The sequence below is a fragment of the Lagenorhynchus albirostris genome, chromosome 9 (genome assembly GCF_949774975.1).
Source record: "Lagenorhynchus albirostris chromosome 9, mLagAlb1.1, whole genome shotgun sequence".
NCBI lineage: Eukaryota > Metazoa > Chordata > Mammalia > Artiodactyla > Delphinidae > Lagenorhynchus > Lagenorhynchus albirostris.
This window is the reverse complement of record NC_083103.1, coordinates 9,859,681-9,879,729: the sequence shown is the minus strand read 5'-3', so window position 1 is coordinate 9,879,729 and position 20,049 is coordinate 9,859,681. Positions and strand designations below refer to the sequence as shown.

Here is a 20,049-nt window from a genome sequence, read left to right as displayed (position 1 = left end):
GTTCCGGATGCAAACGGAGCCCCTTGGACCTGGTTCCCAAGTGCGGGGCACCCCCTGTTCACCTCTGTGCACGGCAGGTGTGGATTTCACAGGCATATACTCAGGAGCTCAGAAACGTACCTTGGTCTCTCTGTAACTGGCATCCATCTCTTTGCTTCCAGTTCAACTTAGTCCTCTTTGAATTGAAACTGTCGACTGAAAAAAAATGCACAGCGTGAGAGTTGTGAGTTAAGTTTTATTTGGGGCTAAATGAGGACTACAGCCCAAGAGGCAGCATTTCGGATAGCTCTGAGCAACTGCTCTGAAGAGGTCGGGGGGGAGTCAGTATATATGTGATTTTGGTGAAGGGGGAGTACATGCATATTTTTTGCAGAATGTTGCTGCGAGTCTTGTGAAGGTTGCTGCTTGTCCCGAGGAGCAGACGTCACCATGAAGGATTTTAGTGCTTTTCTAGATACAAGGAGATGCAAGAAGTGGGCTCATAAAATCTTCTGAAAATATCTAACTATCTGAACACCTGTTCTGCCAGTTTCTCCCAGAGCACAGAGCGCCTCATTCCTGATCTCCACCCCGAACTCTTTCAGGGGGTGTTGAAAGTCAGCAGCTGCAGTGACTCATGATTTCATCCTTGTGGAGGTAGATGGCAAGTGCCAATTGGTAGCTGACAAAACTGTCCATTCAGGACTCAAATCCAATCAGGTCAGGATCCGCCCCCTCCCTTTCATCTCCTTCTCCAGGAGGATGTATACACGGAGCTCGCTGCTGGGGGAGAAGCACCCATCCATGTTGACTCCCCCTGAGATGTGGGAACTCAGTGGGCTTTGGTCATCCACACCTGTCCTCCCCGTACCTGATAGGGACAGAGTAAAGGGACAAAGTAGGTAATTAAATAGTTAATCCTACTAGGGGATTGTAAATAAAGAAAAGAGTATGGGAGACCCCTGTAAGTTAATGGTCACTCGAGAAAGCAGGTTTGCTTAACCACAAAACCAAGCAGGCTTGCTTAGCAACAAAACCATGCAACAGAAGCATGAGACACTCCCCCAAACACTAAAACAGTTATGGCATGAGACCCACTTCCTGCCCGGTGAGCTCAGTAAGTTAATGATTCCTAGGACATGCTCCTCTGGGTGCATTAAAAACAAAAGTAAAAATATATATATATAAGGAAACCTGAAATGCCATTTTTAGCATATGTTACCACCTTTTTGCTCATTTCCATTGTGCCATGACATTCCTGGCTTGACCATGTAGGGATAAGAAAACTCCCCCACCTGACATGGAAGAGGAGCTGATGATGGAAGTGTGACGTCTACTCAAGAGTGAGGAAGAAGGTGGTCTTTTCCCCCTCGCCACTTTTCCTTTGATTATAAAACTGTAGCCCACTAAGTCCTTGGGGCGAGGCATCGTCTCGCCTGCCCACTTGTGAGCCTCACAAGCGTCCTATTTTAGTAAATCACTTCTTAGCTATCACTTTGCCTCTCGCTGAGTTCTTTCTGCACTGAGACGTAAAGAACCGGAGCTCCTCAGAGCCCCCCAAAACTCCACTTAGCGGTTTCGTACCAGCCCAGAAGCAACTGTGACACTCTGATCTCTGGTTGCCAGGGTCACGCAATCAATCCTTCAGCTGCCTTACCTGGACCACACACGCATCTCCTCCAGGTCCGTCGGCTTGCTCTCAGACACACCAGGTCCGCACTGGAGGTGCATAAACTTCTGGATACTCCCCCTCATGATACAGGGGTGTATAGAGGATTCTGGGGAGGGGCCAGTTCTCCTCCATTTCTACTGAGGCTTCTCCATACCGTGGAGGGGGGCAGGGCATTGTGGGAGGACTGTTGCCTCCTCAGGACATACCTGGTAAAGGAAGTGTAGGTCCCCTCTGCCCCGGTGTCCCCCAAATGTACTTGGGACCTTTTCATGGCACCCTCAAACTCAGCCCAGAGCAGGTGGCCAGGGACCCCTTTGAGGGCCAGCATCCAGATTTAGGAGTACTGCTCTGCCCCTGCTCTCCCACCTGCCTGTTGAAACTTTATCTCCTTTCGGGTGGAATCTTGGCTTCTGTGACGGCACATGCTTCCCCACTCCAGGGCTTACAGCATCAGTTCCCTGCTCTCCAAGTTCAAAGCCAAGTTTTTTGACTTCCAAAAAATATTCCTCTCTTAAAACGGGCTCTGTGTTCCAAAGCCTCTTTTGCAACTCAAAGCCGAGGAATTGACTCTCTGTTCCGAGTTTCCTTTGGAGAGCGGAATAGGAGAAGCTAATTTAGCGTCTGAATGGAGGGGAAGGGATATAAGGAAACTGCCTCCCGAGGAGCAGCAGTTAATATCTCAAAATAATAATACCCAGCTCCCGTGTAATCTCACTGACACGATAATCCTTCGAGGAGAGGGTGATCGCAAACCATTCCAGGGCTGGGACTAGGGTGAGGTGAGTGAGGCATTTCCCTGGGCACAAAGTGTAAGGAAGTGACCCCCAGCTGAGGAATGTAGATCAATAGTAGTTCAATGCAGGCATCGGTGGGGTTTTTTGTTTGTTTGTTTGTTTTTACTTTTTTTGTTTTGGCCGCACTGTGCAGCCTGTGGGATCTTAGTTCTCTGACCAGGGATGGAACCTGTGCCCCCTGCAGTGGAAACGAGGAGTCTTAACCACTGGACCGCCAGGGAAATCCTGAATGCAATAATTAAAAAAATCAAAATTAATGCAAAAAACTCATGATGAACAAAATATCAAAATTTAGAATAAATACAGGATTCGTACTACTGACCTTTCCTCTTGCTGCAGGCTCCAAATGGATCCCAGCACTGGGACCAATCCTGCCTATACTGCATTCACCTGTTATTTCTCTTGATCACTACGGAGCTTTTTGGTACCTCCTTAAATTTTGTGTCCGGGGCAAGTGCCTCACTCACCTCACCCTAGCCGCCCTCCGCACCCCCCACCCCCGCTTCCCCCCTCACCCCAGCCCCGCTCCACCACTATTTGGGACTTTTTCCAGATTTGAGAATTGAGGTTCTGAGAGAGTGAGTAGCTCAAGTGGGACAGATGGCCCCAGGGAACCTGTGGGAGAGAGACTTCCCATTCATTCATTCAACACATATTCCTTGAGTAGGTACAGTGCAGCAAGCACAGGGCTGAGTATCACGGAACATCAGTGAACAAGGTCCCTGCTGTTGCCGAAATCTTGGCTTCTCTGTGTACCGATGCCAAACAGAAATACGGAAACAGATTTTGGAGGAAGAGAGAGATGGCTTTATTTTTCTGCCAGGCAGAAGGGAAGACACAGCAGGCTAGCCCCTCAAGAACTGTGCCCCCCCTCCTCAGGGAATCAGAGATTTTATATGTAGGGCTTGCAGTCTGGGGTATATGATAAAGATCAAAGTAGTGAAGGTCTTGCATTCCTCTTCCTCCTGCATTATTTCAAAACAGTCACATCTGGCGTCAGGCAGCCTGGTAATTGGGTCCGTCTGTCTCTGGGTTATCGTCTGCGACCTTCTCTGTGACATGCAAATACAACAAGGGGTGATTTGCTACAAGGGAGTGCAGGATGTAATTCACGTAGTGTTAAAGAGTGATAGGTTCGCTTTGTGAAGTACAAATCTAGTTACAAGACACTACAGATTAGTAACAGTTAAAATAAAACTAGGATTGACTCACTCTTTCAGGCCAGGTTATGTTTCTTCTCTAGCCTGTTCACTGTTCCCTTTATTTTCCTTGTTCTCATGGAGATTATATCTTGGTACAGAGGAAACAGACTTCAACTAATTCATGGTTAATTATTTATTTAATTATAATTGGAATAAGTGATTTGAAGAAGAAATGTGGGAATTCAAGAATCTGTAACACAGGGGCTTGACTCCCATGTGCTCTGGGGGACCTGGAAGGATTCTCCGAGAGAGAGGAAGGTTGTGAGCCAAGTAGAATGGGAAAAAGAGGGACTAGCATGTGCAAAGGTCCTGGGGTAGAAAGAAGCTGGTGCATTTGAGAAACTGAGAGAAAGTGCGTTAGACCAGGCCAATTCTGTAACAAACAGCCCTTAAGTCTAAGTGGTTAAACATATTAAAAATTTATTTCTCATTTGCTTCACAGTCTAATGTGGGTCAGATAGCTCATCTCCAAGTGGTGACTCAGGGATCCAGTTCCTTTCCACCTTTAACACTGCAGAAAATAAAAGAGAGTGGAGGATTGTGTGGGATGTGGCATGTGTCACTTCTGCTCACATCCATTGGCCCAGTGCTCATTCCAGGGCCCCACCCCATCAGCCTGAGAGCTCAGGAAGAAGTGGTGGGTGGGGGGACAGATGCTGGTGACCCTTAGCAGCCCCTGCCACAGGGAGGGGGAGGAGGCCAGGCAAGTCCTTGGTGGTCACGATTGGGACCTGTGTCTGTAGTCTTGGAGCAAGACTGGACTTGCACTCGGCCACAGATCTACGAAGGTATTAACATATGGGCAGCTGCCAGCCGTGACCACCATGGCCTCTTCCAGAAGGAAGGAGCCATCACGCTCAGAAGCCATTCTGGAACGTGGAACCTACCAGAACCATTAAGATGGTCAGGTTCCCATGCACAGCGTGGAGACGTGGCCCAGACCATCGAGTCAGTCTCACTCCCTTGGCCTTGTTGCTCCAGCTCCGGTGTCCTTGGAAGAGATGAGGGGGGTTGGCGGGGGGTGGGGGGGACTGAATGGAAAATGACACTCTCAGCTTTCAACAGACCAAGCAGGTCAGTCTCAGAGCTCTGGTTTCAGGGGACAGTGATCCCCAAGGTACGTCTAGGCTCCAGTTTCTAGGGAGTCTGGGGAGCAGATGCGCAGAGGCTGGGTTAGCCTTGTGAGTCTGGCTGTCTAATGAAGGGCTCTGGGCCAACGGGGGGCCAGAGACTGCCTGGGATTTGCTAATAGGAAACCCCTGAGCCCAGATCACAGCCCCTAGGGGACCTCTTTGCTCTGTCCTCCCCAGCCTGTTTTGGGGTTCCTAGGCTTGCCTTGTGGGTTCTAGGACACCCCCAGTTGGGCAAACGCTGAACCCCAGGGCCTGGGATCAAGATCTCCAAGTAGGGCCGTCCTGGAAATCTTTGTGCTGTTTGCAGGATGCGGGCAAGCATTTCGGCATCCTAGGTGGTTTCTCTGATTTTCCCTAGCTGAGAGGCGAGGAGACATAGTAGGAAGAGGCCTGGCTCTTCAATAAGATGGACTGGGTTGGAATCCTGCCTTAGCCCCTGACCAGCTGTGTGACCTTGATAAAGTTACTTAACTTCTCTGAATCTGTTTCCTCACCTGTAGAGCAGGGGGATTTAGTACCTGCCTGGCAAAGCTGTGGAGAAAGGTAAAGTAGATAACCAGTAGGTGCTCAGTAAATGATAAACATCATCACCTCTTGGAAGAGAACCAAGATGGGAGGGGTGGGAGCCGCACAAACCCCGAGACACAGACAGACAGACACACACGCACACACACACGCGCGCACACATCGTTCTTGCAGCTGCAGCCAAAGGGATCCTGTTAAAATGTGTGTCAAATCACGTCACTCCTTTGCTCAGTCCCCCAGTGATCTCTCACCCAAAGCCAAAGCCTTCACAGAGGCCACAGGCCTTCCGTGGTCCGCCCCCTCCCTGCTCTCTCTGGCCTTGTCTGCTGCCAAGCTCCCCTTCCTCCCGGGCTTTCTAGGGCTCCAGAACGCCCAGGCACACCTCTGCCCTGGGGTCTCGGGGTCGCCACCCCCTCTGCCTGGAATGCATCTTCCCCAGATGTCCGCCTGCTTGGTTTGTTCCCTCTTCTTCCCGTCTTTGCTCAGATGCCATCCTGTTGGTGAGGCCTCCCTGGCTGCTCTGTTTTAAACGGGGTCCTCATGCCTCCTCGTCTCCTCCTTGCTTTATCTCCTCCATAGCCTGATCATCGCCTGACACACCGAAATGCATTTTCTTGATTATCTCCACTCACAGGAATGCAAGTTGCACAAAGGCAGGTTGTTTGTCTATGATGTTCACATTCATAGCCATCCCCAGTGCCTGGGCATACAAGTAGGGGCTTAACGTTTGTTGAATGAATACCTGAATGATGGTGAGGACTCAAGTTCTGGCTGGTGCAGGTAAGGGGAGTGGGCCATGGCACGAAGGATAGTGTCCCTTTCCTTTTTGGCCAGATGAGGGAGTTGGACTAGACCCTCAGGAGATCACGAACCATGGGAATTGTGCGCATCACTGAGCGAGTTCCAGCCTCCATGCACTTTTCTGGGATTAGGGTCACCGGCTTCTTACAGACATTTAACAGAGCCTGTGATCTCCCAGAGGAGCTAAGCACCCTCCCAGCTCTGACATTTCCTTGTTGGCTCTGATACTTGCAAATCCTTGCTTTCTAAGAACCTACGAGGCCAGCATTCCATGATCTTAGTCAAGTCTCAGCTGCCACAGTGGCTCCAAAGATCAGTAGGGGGCATGGGCGGGGGTGGGGAACCAGAGGGGCCTTGGCAGGGTCAGTGGGTCAGGCGGCTGGGGTGCCTGTGGGGGCACGGGAGGGGCGACAAAGGAGACTTCTACATTACACGTGCTGTTTTCTTCCTTTTATTTAAAAGAAAATAGATTTAAAGCAAGTATGACGAAAGGTGAGCAATTGTCAGCACTGGCTTCTGGGCACAGGGGTGTTTATCACAGAGAGCTTTGTACTTTTTCTATATTTCAAAAATTTATTTTAAAAATACAGATTTGGAGGTGGGCAGGACAGTTATAGCTCATGATTAGGAACGGAGAGGCCGTTTTGGGGGGCCGAGGGGCCTGTTCTTTGGACATTTTTTCCAGTGCATGTGGGCAGAGGGGCTGGCCAGGATCTGGGCCCATTCCTGGAGCTGTCAGAGCCCCTCCCTGCTCCCGGGTTTCAGTTTCCTGCCTTCCTGGGGAGTGGGGAAAGGCTGAGAGGCCCCGTGCTGGGGGTGAAGCTAATTCATTAGTGACGCCTTGTCAAGGACTGGGCGCCCGCGGTGACAGCGTGATTCACCGACACGATTGCCCCGCTGCCAGCCTGCGTGGGCCCGGAACGGCAGTACACGTTACCTTTACTCACTGAGCAGGGCCTGGTGGGAGGCGAAGGTACAGCATCTACCCGGAGCAAGAAAAAGACTTGGAGAAAGAAGAGAGCTGGTACCCTGTACCCTTGAACCCAGGAAACGTCGTCAAGCCTGGTGCTGGCGTTGCAGGGGCTCATGCAGCTCCTGCCCGCGCTGGCAGAGCCCAAGAGGGCTGCCTGGTGCTGGAGCGCCAGCTCCGAGCACGTGGTGAGGGGGGCTGGCTGGGCTTCCTCCTCCACAGCAAATGTTCCCTTGGGGAAACTGCTGGGGGGAAGGTGGGCAGGAGGGTGGGGGGGAGGTGCTCGTCCTTATCCCGGCTGCCTGGCTGGGTTTTCCTCAGCTTTCTGGTGTCTGAGGTGACACCTTTTCCCAGTTCTCCCGAATGAGTAGAGGGGAGGAGGTTGGACCGGGGCTTAGGTGGGGTCTGGAAGGAGCTTGAAGTCCCTCTGGCTGGGTCTCAGGATTCTCCTACATCCCAGATCTGGTGTCTGGGCCCCACTTATTCTCTGCCCGGGGGCTTCTACCTCAGCTTGCACCTCATCAGTCTTCGTTCCAGGACAGGGGTCCAAGGCTAGTTCCTGGCTCGGAGCAGTACCCGTCTCTGTGTTCACCCCATGACACCCCTTGCCTGATTACAACTACTACGGCTCTGCTCTTTCGTTTATTTATCCAACACATAGATAGCGAGTATCTGAGAAAAAGCTGCCAGGAGCATAAAAAGGTACACACTGAATAATTCCATTTATATGAAATTCAAGAGCAGGCAAAACTGATCCGTGATGGTAGAGGTCAAGGTTAGGGTTGCCTCTGGGACTGACTGGAAGAGGCAGGTGTGAGGGAACTCTGAGTGACGGAAATATTACACGGGTGTTTACATTAGTCAAAACTCACCAGACTGAAAAAACAAAAACAAAACAAACACACAAACAAACAAAAACTCACCAGACTGTATACTTACGATCTATGCATTTCACTCGATGTAAAGTTTGCCTCCATCTTTTAAAATGTTGATAATTTTCATGGAACGGCTACTCTGGGCCGGACCCTGTGCGAGCAGGGAAGGAGACAAGCTTACCTGCCCCAGGCAGCTTCCATCTCAGGGGTTGTAGTTTTCATCCTCTCCTTGCACTGGCCCCTGCTGTCTGCCCTTGGGCTGGCCTCCTTCCCAGACTGTAGTGGAGATGGGAGTGGGGGTGGGTCAGAGGGCAAGATGCTGTCTAGAGGTCTGTCCCTGCAGCCAATTACATGGTCACACCCACCAAGGTGGGAAGGCAGGATGGAGGAGGCCTGGAGCCTGCAGACTTGACTTCCTGGCTGTACACTCTACTCACTGTGTGATCTTCAGCAAGTTGCCTGCCTAATCCCTCTGGGGCCACTTTCCTCATCTTTCTTATGGGATTAATAATGCCTTTGTCATAAGAGTTAGACTGAGGCTCTGCTGTGAGAATATTCGTGGACAGAGGCGGAGTCATTGTTTCCATTTATTGCAGTGGTACTTGGTTAGGAGCAAAAGTTGGAGAGTCAGACTGCCTGGTTTCATATCCCAGCCACCAGCCAGCAGGGTGACCTTGGGCAAGTCACCCACCTCACATCAAACCTCTCAGAGCCTCAGTTTCTCCATCTTTAAAATTGGGGCAACGAGGGTACCTACCTCATAGACTGTGGCAAGGACTCAGCGCAATGCTTTTAGCATAGTGCTGGGCACATGGCAGGCTGGCAATAAACCAGAGGGAGTGTTTCTGCTGGCAGCTCTGGCAGGAGGGATCGGAGCAGGAGGGGAGAAGTCATGGGCCAAAAGCTGTTGGTGGGAGCGTGTGCAAGAGGAACAGTTCCAGAACGAGCGTGGTCATCACTGGTGGTGCTCAAAGGCGCTCGAGTGCGCCAGTCCTCCGTCCACCGCAGCCACGCACCGAACTTGAGCATAGCTGGAGGGACTCGGCAGGAGAGGGGGGTGTGAGTGCACGAACCAGGAACCTGCTGTGCACTGCGGGTGCACTGGGCGGGGAGGGGGGCGGAGCCAAGCTTGGGTCCCCGCAGATCCTCAGCTGTGACCCAGTTTGAAAAAGCCCAGAAAGGAACAATGGTCTGAGTTACTATCTTAAAGTGACCCCAGCGGGAAGACTGGGCGCACGCCGCTGTACATGAACGGCCGGCAATGACCGCGCCCCTCAGTCCCTCCTCAAGAGCCACTTGTCCAGAGTCCTGGGTCGCGCGCCGGCGTTTCCTCGGTCCTTGGTTCCTTCTTCTTGGACTTGCAGCTCTGGACGCACACAACCGCACACCAAACGGCTCGCTGTGGCTGGAAGCGTAGACAGCGTCTGTCGTCGGGTCTGTGCTGGCACGGTGCCAGGCTTGCGAACGGCGGATCTTGGGTTCCCTCGGCGAGCGCTGGCTCCTGGGCTGGTCGGGTGGGAACGCGGGGCGCGAGCCCCGGCGCCGGGACCCCGCTCTGGTGGCACCTTGGCCCCGCCCCTCCCTCCCTCCGCCTGATTGGCAGCCGCACGCGCGTCGGGGGTTGCCAGGGCAACGGGTCTCAGAGTTGCGAGTCAGTGCTAACCTGAGCCAGTCGGCCTCCGGCGGAGGGAGCAGGGGAGGCCGGAGGGCGGACGGCGGAGCGCGGCCCGTGGCGCGCGGCGGCTGGGCCCCAGGAGGGCGCCTCCTCCCGGCCAGGCACGGCCCCCCTCCCCGCGCAGGGGCAGGCCGGGGCGGGGGGCCCCGGAGCCGGCGCGGCCTTGGCCCCGTCGAGGAGACCGGGGGTTCGCGAGGGCGGAGCGATGCCGGGCGGCGGCGGCGGCCCCTGCCGGGGCCCGTGACCATGGGCATAGTCGAGTCCATGCCGGACGAGCTGCCATCGGACGCGGAGGAGCAACTGCGCAATGGCGAGGAGCAGTTGGAGCTGAGCGGGAGGCGGCTGCGGCGGCTGCCCAGCGCCGTGTGCGCTCTGAGCCGCCTGCAGAAGCTGTACGTGAGCGGCACGGGGCTGCGCGAGCTGCCCGAGGAGATCGAGGAGCTGCGCGAGCTGCGCATCCTGGCTCTCGACTTTAACAAACTCGAACGCCTGCCCGACGGTCTGTGTCGCCTGCCGCGCCTCACGCGCCTCTACCTGGGCAGCAACCGGCTGCCGGCACTGCCCAACGACTTCGCGCAGCTGCAGAGCCTGCGCTGCCTCTGGATCGAGGGCAACTTCCTGCGGCGTTTCCCGCGGCCGCTTCTGCGCTTGGTGGCGCTGCAGTCGCTGCAGATGGGCGACAACCGGTTGCGTGCGCTGCCCGCGGAGCTGCCGCGCATGACGGGCCTGCGCGGCCTCTGGCTCTACGGCAACCGTTTCGAGGAGTTCCCGCCCGCATTGCTGCGCATGGGCCGCCTGCACATCCTCGACCTAGACCGCAACCGCCTGGGCGGCTTCCCCGACCTGCACCCGCTACGCGCCCTGCGCGTCTTCTCCTACGACCACAACCCGGTCACTGGGCCCCCCCGCGTCGCCGACACGGTCTTCCTTGTGGGCGAGGGCGCCGTCGAGCGCATGGCCGAGCGCGACGAACCCACGCCCCGGCCGCCGCCCAGGCGCCCAGCGCGGGTCTTTGAGGATGAGGAGGAAGAAGACCTGCTCATAGGCGGCGGGAGCTCCCGGGCTCTGGGGCCCCCCGTGGACAGCCTCTGCGCCCTGGAAGCAGCTCCAGGACTGGGCACCTGAGCCTGTGCTCTAGGTGTTTGGGCCTCGGCCACTCTGGGAGGAGGGCCTCTGGGAAGGTTTGTGGGAACGGTGGGTCCCTACTTGAGGCAGGGAAGGGGTCTCTTTGGGCAAGCTGCCGGGGACAGGCAGGCCTGGGGGTCATCTTCAGACATTCCAGGGTAGTGAAAAGACTGCCTACTGGCTGGTCTCTGGGCGGTCTTCAGGCCAAGAAGTCCCGGTTCCGTCCAGTTCTTATAGCTCCTTCTGGTCCCTGATAGAGTCACTGACAACACAGTGGTAAAGGCACCAGCTTCTTCCTGGAACCAGGGTCACACTGACCATGGAATCATCCCCTTGGCAGAGTCTGGAGGCTCAGGGCACCCAGCAACCTCCCTCCTCCTGGAGTCTGGGTCTTCTAGGTCCACCCTTTCTGGCGCAGGAGCCGCTACCTCTGGTGTGGACCACATGCCTGCTTGAGGAAGCACTGCCCCCAGAAGAAGGCCTGGCCCAGGGGCAGGGGTTGGATTTGGGGCTGGTGCCCAGGACAGACAGGTGTGGGAAACCGGGATTGGGGCCCTAACCATAGCTGCCCTTGTTCCTCCACCGGGGATCATGGTACATACCTCCCTCCCCAGGTCCCCTAAATTTTGTGTGGGGAAGGGGGGACTCAGAAGGCAAGGTCTCTGCCCTTGCCTTTTACTCTGTTCTGTTCTTCCAGCCTGTGCCTGGAATCTTGCTGGGAAAGAGAACATTCCCTCCCTTCCCCACAGCCTGAGCCTTCCAGCTGTCAAGTTTGAAAAGAAGCCACTGTGCCTCTAGGGCCTCCTGCACTGGAGAGAGAGGCTCTCTACTCTGGGCGGCTGCTCCAGTGTAGCCACTGCCTGTACTCTCCATTCCCTTAAATGGGCACCATCGGGGTGGCTGGCATGGCGTGGGGCATGGGACGAGCACTGTGTGCCTCCACTCCGTCACCAGGACAGCCTCCGGGGGTGAGGAGTGAGGCCTCGCTCTGCAATTCCCAGGGCCAGATCTTTCCCATCCAAGCAATAATGGGAGGAGGGCCCAGGGCCAGGGCCGCTCAGGGACACTGTCGGGGGCAGGGCCCCCTCCATGGTAGCGTTTTCTTTAGGAAGAAAAAAAAAAACTGGCTGTAAACATAAATTATATTTCTCGGAGAAAGAATGTGCGTTTCCCACATGCCTGTTTATTTATAAGCCCTGGGAGCACTGGGTCCCGTTGCTGTGGGGACCGTGGGCTCCCTCTGGCACTGCCCTCTGTCCATGTGCTCCAGCTCTGTGTCACAGTGGCCCTGGCCAACTGTTGTATCCTGTCTGGGGAACAAGAGCTTGTCTTCAGTCACAAATGGCTTTGGCTGCGCTCTCATCTGGCTGTATCTTACTCTCTGCCACCTGGCCACCGCCCCTCACCCCCAGTCCCCCTTCCTTGGTCTTCTCCAGCTTAATCCTCAAATTCCTGACTCTTAATATGTTTCTGAATCTCAAGCTTGGCTGACCTTTCTCTATTCTTTCACTGGCACTGACCCCCATCCTCCCTGTCTGAGTCTATTCTTCCCTCCTTCCATCTCCCTGGCTCCATTTTCCTCTCTCTGTCTCTCCCTCTTAGTCTTTTTTTTTTTTTTTTAACTCAGTCATTACTTTCTCCCCTCACTGTTCAGAAAAAAAAGAAAGTATAAATATTTAAAGAAAGAGAGAAACTTGTAATACCTCAAGCCTAGAGGCCCATCTCCCTTGAGAAGATGCTGCCAGGCCACCATCACCATGGCAACAGGGATGATGTCATTCAAGGCCCAAAGGTCAGGCCTGGCCCAGCAGCTCTGCTGGCCACTGGGCTGGACCTGGGGGTTAGGAGGAGGCTGGGGATAGATCTGACGGAGGCAGCTTGGGAGAGCGAAGGCCTCCAATGGACAGAAAGTGCTCTTAGGGTGGGAAAGATTGGACGCTGCCTCCTTCTCAAGGAGGAAGAGGAGTGCGGGGGTTGGCTGCAGACCTTGTCCCTCCCAGGGCTCCTCAGGTGCCCATGCTCCCCCTGTTGAGGTTCCATCAGGGCCAGTGGTCCCTCCTGGGGTCTTGGAACTTGCAGGAAGGAACTTGAGTTCTCAGTCACTCAGGTGGGGTAGGAGTGTCAGCCATCCAGACTGTCCTCTTGCCCCGTGATTCCTATGATGGCATATTCCCCTGGGCCTAGAATCAGAAGGCATGGATTTCAGTCCTGGGACTTCCCTGGTGGTACAGTGGTTAGGATTCTTCCTGCCAGTGCAGGGGACATGGGTTCGATTCCTGGTCCCACATGCCGCGGAGTAACTAAGCCCGTGCGCCACAAGAGCCACAACTACTGAGCCTGCGTGCCACAACTACTGAAGCCCGCGCACCTAGATCCCGTGCTGTGCAATAAGAGAAACCACTGCAATGAGAAGCCCTTGCTTTCCACAACTAGAGAAAGTCTGTGCGCAGAAACGAAGACCCAACACAGCCAAAAATAAATAAATAAAAATTAATTAAAAAAAAAAGAAGAAAGCATGGATTTCAGTCCTAGTTCTACTATTGACCGAGAGATCTTAAGCAAGTCATGCCCCTCCCTGCCCCCCAGGCCTCAGTTTCTCCATCTGCACACAAGGAGCTGCATTTATTTAGAGCTGATGCTGCAGCTCGGCACTCCATGCGACCTGGTGCTTTTCCGCCTTCCCTTTATGCAAATCTTAGAGGTGGGGGGGGTGCAGGGGAGCCACAGTTATCCTGAAATCACTGCCAGCCCAGATTCCCTTCCTCTCTCTGGTCTGTTTCCCTGTGCCTCTTCCCCCGTTGCACTCCCCCGAGGACTCTAGGTCCGGGCAAAGGCCCTGTGATAAGTCCCCCTGGGCCCTCCGGAGGCACACAGGGCTGTGCCTTTCTGCATCGTCAAGGACGGCACCCTTAGCCACAGCCGCTCACCAGCCAAGCAGGGCTGCTGAGGCTGAGTTTCTCCGCAGGGAAAGAGGAGGGAAGTGTCTTACGGGCCGGGAACCAGCTCTGCTGCCTGCTTGCTCTTCACATCAGGAGCCGCTTTCTCTCGGGAAGTTAGAGGGTTGGGTTAAAGTGGGCGCTGATGCCTGGTTCGAGAGCGCTCTTGAGGGTCTCTGTCTCTATGTAGAAATGGGGGAGACTAGGATAGGAAAGGAGCTGTTGCCAGGGAAGCTGGGCATCACAGCTCTCCTTGGTGATGAAGAGAGCAGGGCCTGTTGGGGAGTTCTCACTTGGCCTGGGGGCAGCAGGGAGAAAGGGAGATGACTTTCGTAGGGGCACTTGTTAACAGTGGCCGCATCGACAGTTCCGCACGTTGTTGGGGGGACAGTCAGGGGTGGGTGGGCCATGGGGGAGCAGGACAGAGGCCAGGGGAGGTGGCAGATCAGACCAGGAAGGCAGGCTGCGAGGACTGTGATGAGACCAGAGCAGAGGCAGCGATGGGGCAGGGGACAGGCCTGGGGAGCTAAGTGACTTGCCCATAAATGGGTGTTAGGCCTCCTAACCCAATGCTCAGTCCGCGCCACGGGAGATCCTCTCTGGACCTCCATGGCTGGTGGTCAGGTCTGGGTGTGGAATAAGTGGGCATCGTAGCCTGTCTTCCTCCCGGGGCCTCCCAACAGCCAGACCTGCTGGCCGGCGGAGCAGCAGACATTGGATCCTTTCCTGGCGTCATTACCGCCATCCCCCTCTTCCCACCCACACTCAGGGGCTTCGGAAAGCAGGAGGACAAGGTGCTCGGGACCTGGGGGCCCTGCCCAGAAGCCCTTCCCTCGCATCCAATGCCACCACATCGGCTTGCTCAGCCGTCGCCCCAGAGCTTCCTTAAGTCACCTGGGCACTCCCGTTCTGAGGATGGACGTTTATTAGCACACCCGAGTGTGCTGCACAGAACATGTATTCAGACAGGGGTCCCTGCCCAGGGGGGCTCACAATCTAAAGGTGACACCACACATACACACGGGACACAGACACAGAGAGCGGGGCAAGGGACACAGATGGTTGGGGAGACGCGGGCTGGGGCATATGGGGCGTGTTCAAGCGTTGTCCTTCTTGTTGTCTTTGTCGGGGAGGGAGAGGAGAGCAGGACGCGGCCTGAGAGGGCCTTCCAGAAAGCAGCGGAATCCGGGAGGGACTTGCAGGAGAAAGAACACCAGAGGCCCCTGGCCCCAGGCACAGGGAGGGATGGGGAGTCTCTGCAGGCATGGATGAAGAGAGACCCCACGAAGTGAAGGCAGGAGGAGATTAAAAAAGGCCAGGAGGAGGCCTGGAGCCCGTGGCATGGGGCTACCGCCTCTGCCAGGCCGAGCTGTCCTGCTTTCAAACCTAGATTTTCCAGAGCGAGGCTGAACAGAAGTCCTGGCAAGGAGTGATCGTGAGGCTACCTCCCAGACCCTAGGGCTCCCTCCAATCTCTGAGCCAGAGATCAGAACCTTTTAACGGGACAGTTAAACCAGGCTGCCGGAAGTTCATGGGGCAGAAGGGGAGAGGGCGGGCAGCTTCGGGTGGGGGTACTTAGTGCGGGAGGCACCGTGGCCCCTTCACTCGGAGTGGGCAGGGGACACACGACAACAGAGGGCACTCATTTCTGGTGTGCCTGCAACAGATGTAGCACCTTCCTTCTGAAGCACCCCGAGAGCTGCCAGGCCTCGGCTTCTCCTGGGCTATGTGTGGGAGGGAAGGGGAAAGGGCTGGGATGATTATTGCTCTTCTGTGGACGGAGTGAACTGACACCAGGAGGAAGGAACTAGCTTGCCCGGGGCCACTGTGTCTGGAGAAGGAAGACACTGGGGTCCAGCTTCCCAGGTCCTCAGGTTAGGACCGGCCTTGGGCGTTTTCGAGTTGGAGGGACTTTTGCAATCCTAAAGGATGAAACCCGAAAAGGATGGAGAGAAGCCACGGGTCCAGCCAACAGACCCAGAGCTTCGCAGGGAACAGAAGGAGGAGGACGTGTTGGCCTGAAACCACAGTGGCCCAGCCAGAGTTCAGGTGGTGGTGGGGAAGGTGGAGGGTCTCCCTTTGATTTGTCTGACCTGCCTTGGAGGGTGGTTCCCCTGGGAACTGAGGAAGGGGATGTCGGGCTGGGTGAGCTAGAGGGGCCCCCCTCAGGCCCCGAGGAGACTCCACTCCCCATAAGCCTTGCTTTAGGCCTGATCCAGGGGGTACGGCTGCTCCTCTGATTTCTGGGTAGCTGGTGGGCTCATACGCTCAACCTGAGGAGGGGCTGGAAGGGTCTTATCACCCGTGAAGCCAAATCTCAAAGGTGACAGGTGAGGGGAGATGCAGCCCCAGGCTCCCCATCCCCTCACCCCACTGCTTCTACCCCTGGAAGGAGAGGGAGAGCTAGGACCCACGGAGGAAACAGCCAAGGCCCTACGTTTTCACGATCCTTTATTAATCAGAACAGGCCTTGCCACAAAAAGCAGGGCCCATTCCCACAAAAATATGATTTTGCAAAGAGGAAATCTTGCTGGCTTAGAGGGTGCGTGTGGTGGAAAAATTTTGTATGATTCTTTTTTTCCTTTTTTTTTCTTCAGTTTTCCTTCATTTCTCTTCGCTGCACATTTTTTTTGTGATAGTGGGTTTTTGTTGTTGTTGTTGTTTTTATAAAACGCTTGCACTCAAGGACTCAAACACAGTACAAACAGCGACCACCAATCCCCACCCTTGGGACCCCAGAGGGGCTGGGGACTCTGGGGCTTCCCCTGGCTTTTTTTGTGGCTGTTTTCCTTGTCCCTTCCCTGGCGTCTGGCGCCGGTGGGCAGGTGCGGGGCCCTGGAGTAGGTGGAATTTGTACAGCAGTTATGTGGGGAGATGGTCACAAGAAAGGATACCTGAATAAGATAACGACTAAGTCTAGGGCGCCCACAAAGATGGCAGATGACCGCTCAGGAAGGGACCGGGGACACAGTGGAGAAGGGATCGGGGACACAGTGGAGAAGGGATAGATGGGCCCAGGCAGGCCTCAGCTATCCCTGGAGGCTCTGTGGGGGGAGGGGAAGGCGGGCCTTGCCTTCAGGCTACGGTAATAATACTTTACTCACGGGTAGCACCTTCAGAATCCTGCCTCCACCCCCAGGTCAGGTGACAGCGGCCTTACAACCTCCCCTATGAGGTAGGTGAAGTATTATTACCATCATTTTACAGATGGGGAAACTGAGGCCCCGGAAGTGTGGGTGATTTGTCCAAGGTCCTAGGATGGTGACAGGGCACGAGGGCCCTCCCCCCACCCTCAAGTTCCCCCTTTCCTTATTCTTCTATAGCCTTAGACCGCCCCCGCCCTCACCCCATACCACCCGCTGCTTCCCTTGCTAGCCCACCCTGCCCTTGGCCCACCACTTGCCACCCCTCCCCCGCGTCCCAGAGCTCAGGGTGCCCGTCGCGGTTGGAGAACCCCAGGCCCGGTTCATCGACGTGCCTGGGTGGGGTCAGATTTGGAACAGGCACGGCCTGGAGACGCTCTCTGTGTGTGATTGGCTAAGAGCTTCGGGACCGGGCTCGGAAAACGGGGATGCAGTTGCCCCGCCCACTCAATGCAAGTTGGTTCAATCCCCGAGCGCTCTGTAGCAGACACCGGGGCCTGGGACTAGGCTCGCTCTCCCACCGGCCTCCGGCGCGGAGGGGCACAGGATTCCAGCGAGGGATGGAGGATGGCAGATCCCCTCCGCTTCTCAAAGCTTCCAACAACACCCTTTCTTCGCTTCCACTGTCTCCGGGGTCGCTGCCCTCCCGTCCCCGCTGGGGGCTGGTTCCCCAGCCTGTCCGATAAGGACCGTGCCGTTGGGGCAGACCCCCATTTTAAGCAAAGCTACAATATGGAAAAATTGGGATTTACAAGGAATGTGGGTGACTATTTGCTTTACGTTAGCACTCTTCACTCTACGAAATGATTCACCTACTTCGTATGATATTCCTCTAGATCCGTGGGGTTAGGGAGTAGGGGCGGGGTGGGGGGAGTGAGATTCTAGGTAAGAAACTTTTGATACGGGCAGAACTGTGAGCGTCTACTGCACAGAGCAGAACGCTCATCTCAAAGGGAAATCTACCTAAGGAAGATGGTTCCCGACTGCCTATGCTTTTGCCGTGCTAAGTGGGGGACCCTTTCCAGAGTCTCCTTCCTGGGGTGTCAGACCCATCTGGGGTTGAACTGTGCTCCCAGACCTCGTCCACAGACTGTAGTGTCAGGGCGCCACCTCGCGGTGTGTGCCAGGAATGTCAGGCCCAGGCTCGCGGACCCCTGGATTTGAGGCTGTCACCGGCTGTCTTGCATCAATACCGGGACCGGCGTGGGGGTGAGTGGGCTTAAGCAGGGATCATCCCGAAATCTGCTGCCTCCAAGGGGATGCCAGTTCTCGTCTCTGCAGGAGCTGAGGCAGAGGAACCACAGCTTCTTTGTGTGGGGGCAACCCCAGAACTCACAGAAGCCTGGAATGTTCCCTGCTTCCTCTGCCGGAACTGAGAGGGGCAGAAGGAGCTGCTCTGAGGGACCAGGATCGGTGGGGAAGGTGAAAGGAAAGCCCTGGGGAAGGTCAGGTGATGGCAGATCAGAGACCACGACGGAATGAAAGGGAAGGTCTATGGGCACAGGGGATGGAGGGGTGGAGGCGCGTGGCTGGGGAGGTCTGCACAGAGACGAGGAAAGGGAAGGAAGCTGGAAGGCGTGGCAAACGTTGCCAGCGCGGCTGGGATACGACATCTGGGAAGGCTGAGGGTGCCTTTGGATGAGGGTGTCAGGGAAGAGAGCTAGTGGGGGCTTGGGACCCCTGAGACAGAAGGGAGCAGGGGAGTCCTGGTGGAATGTGATACACACAGGGGGTGCCTAATGTTCAAGAGACGAAATTGCTGGGGAAGGAGCTAGTGGAGTTTTGGGGAGGTGGGGTCGGGGAGGAGGAGGCAGCCCAGCTCTCAGCCCAGCTCCTGTCTGCCCCCTCTTCCCCACCCCTCCTTCCTCCATCCCTGCCTCTCCTCCCCCCGCCCCCCCAGCTCTGCGCATTGACTTCTCAGCCTCCAGCCCTACCTCACTTCACGAAACCCTCTCTGCATCGTCTTCAGCACTGCGGACCCCAGGGAAACAGGGAGCGAGTTCCCCCACCCGCACACACGCACTCACGCACGCACACGTACACACACACGGTGGACACAACACAAGTACACAGGGCTGCGGCTCCAGGACCCCGGAGCGGGCTATATACGATCCTCGGTAATCAGGGCCCAGCCGGCACCTGAAACTGCCCTGGAACACGCCTCTCTTGGTCGGGCCGGGGCCAAACGCCTCGACCTCCCCTCTCCTGGGCCCACGTTGCGGCCTGGGGAGGGGGTGGCCTTTCTCCACTCCAGGCACTGCCTTAAAGAAAACGGGGGACCGTGCCCACCTGGCGGGCCTCTGGAGGGATCTGCTCGTCTGCCCGTCTGGCTCTCGTGCTCCGCCCCCCCACTTCTTTAGTATCGGCAAGTCAGGAAGGAAAGGGGCAAAGCAGGAAAATGGCCCCCAGAGCCCCTCCACCAGAGCTGGACCGGTGGGGAATGGGGCTGGTTCTCCCGAGAAATGGGGCTGGATTCCTGGGACCCCTCCCTGTCCCAGCCCTCAGGATCCTTCCCTCACCCATGGCAGGGGGGCCAGGCCAGGCATTGTGCATAAAGTGGTGAGGGCATGATGGGGACCCAGGCCCTTGGCCCCCTGGGCCTCCCGTGGCCCCATTCAGGCCTTCAGCTGGTGCCACTGAGCCACAGGCTGCCGGGGACGCGCAATCATGTCCTTCCAGTGTTTCACCTCCCCGGGCCCACTCTTCCAGGACAGGTAGATCTGGGGAGAAAGGGAAGAGGACGACATTAGTGGCACTCTCTGGGGCGTCACCCCTGTGTCATTGTGGAAACGGAGTGTCAATGGTGGTGACACTCCGTTTCCACAATGGCCTGTGATCATGGGGACCAAGGGGCTTCTGCCTGCAGTGACAACCTACCCCACAGAGGCCCCCCTCTTTTCCTTGTTGTGCCTCCCCTCGGGAGCCTGGGCATGCCTGGCCCTTCCGAATTGGACTCCCAGACTCTTCTGTGGTTTGGGATTGATGGGGATGGAGGCAGTTCTCTCCCACATCCTTCCCTCCCCCACCTGTTGGGCACGGCCTATCTCTCCTTACTGACAATCACTCCCACCTCCTGGGCACTTACTACACACCAGACACTGAGCTAGGGACTTTATATACATAGATCATCAAATCCTTACCTGTGAGGCAGGTATGTTATTATCCCCATTTTACAGATGGAGAAACTAAGGTACAGAGAGACTGACCCATAGTCACAGG

General features: G+C 55.9%; 2 protein-coding genes across 10 annotated transcripts in view; one reads left to right on the top strand and one right to left on the bottom strand.

The window, feature by feature from the left end:
• Positions 1-9,716: 9,716 nt before the first annotated feature.
• LRRC10B (leucine rich repeat containing 10B) lies at positions 9,717-11,557 on the top strand. The gene has a single exon (XM_060159009.1). It carries the CDS (start codon positions 9,873-9,875, stop codon positions 10,749-10,751), a length of 879 nt encoding a protein of 292 aa, XP_060014992.1. The 5' UTR covers positions 9,717-9,872; the 3' UTR covers positions 10,752-11,557.
• Positions 11,558-19,297: 7,740 nt separating this feature from the next.
• The window catches only part of SYT7 (synaptotagmin 7), a 63,585-nt gene continuing 62,833 nt past the window's right edge, over positions 19,298-20,049 (bottom strand). For all 9 annotated transcript variants that reach the window (XM_060159008.1, XM_060159000.1, XM_060159002.1 and 6 more), the window contains one exon: positions 19,298-19,550. In XM_060159008.1, coding sequence (XP_060014991.1) covers positions 19,446-19,550 — 105 coding nt within the window. In that variant the 3' untranslated portion in view covers positions 19,298-19,445. The remainder of the gene's footprint in view (positions 19,551-20,049) is intronic.

Excerpts from the sequence above, each read along its gene's own strand:
- LRRC10B (XM_060159009.1), top strand. The coding sequence starts at position 9,873 with ATGGGCATAGTCGAGTCCATGCCGGACGAGCTGCCATCGGACGCGGAG.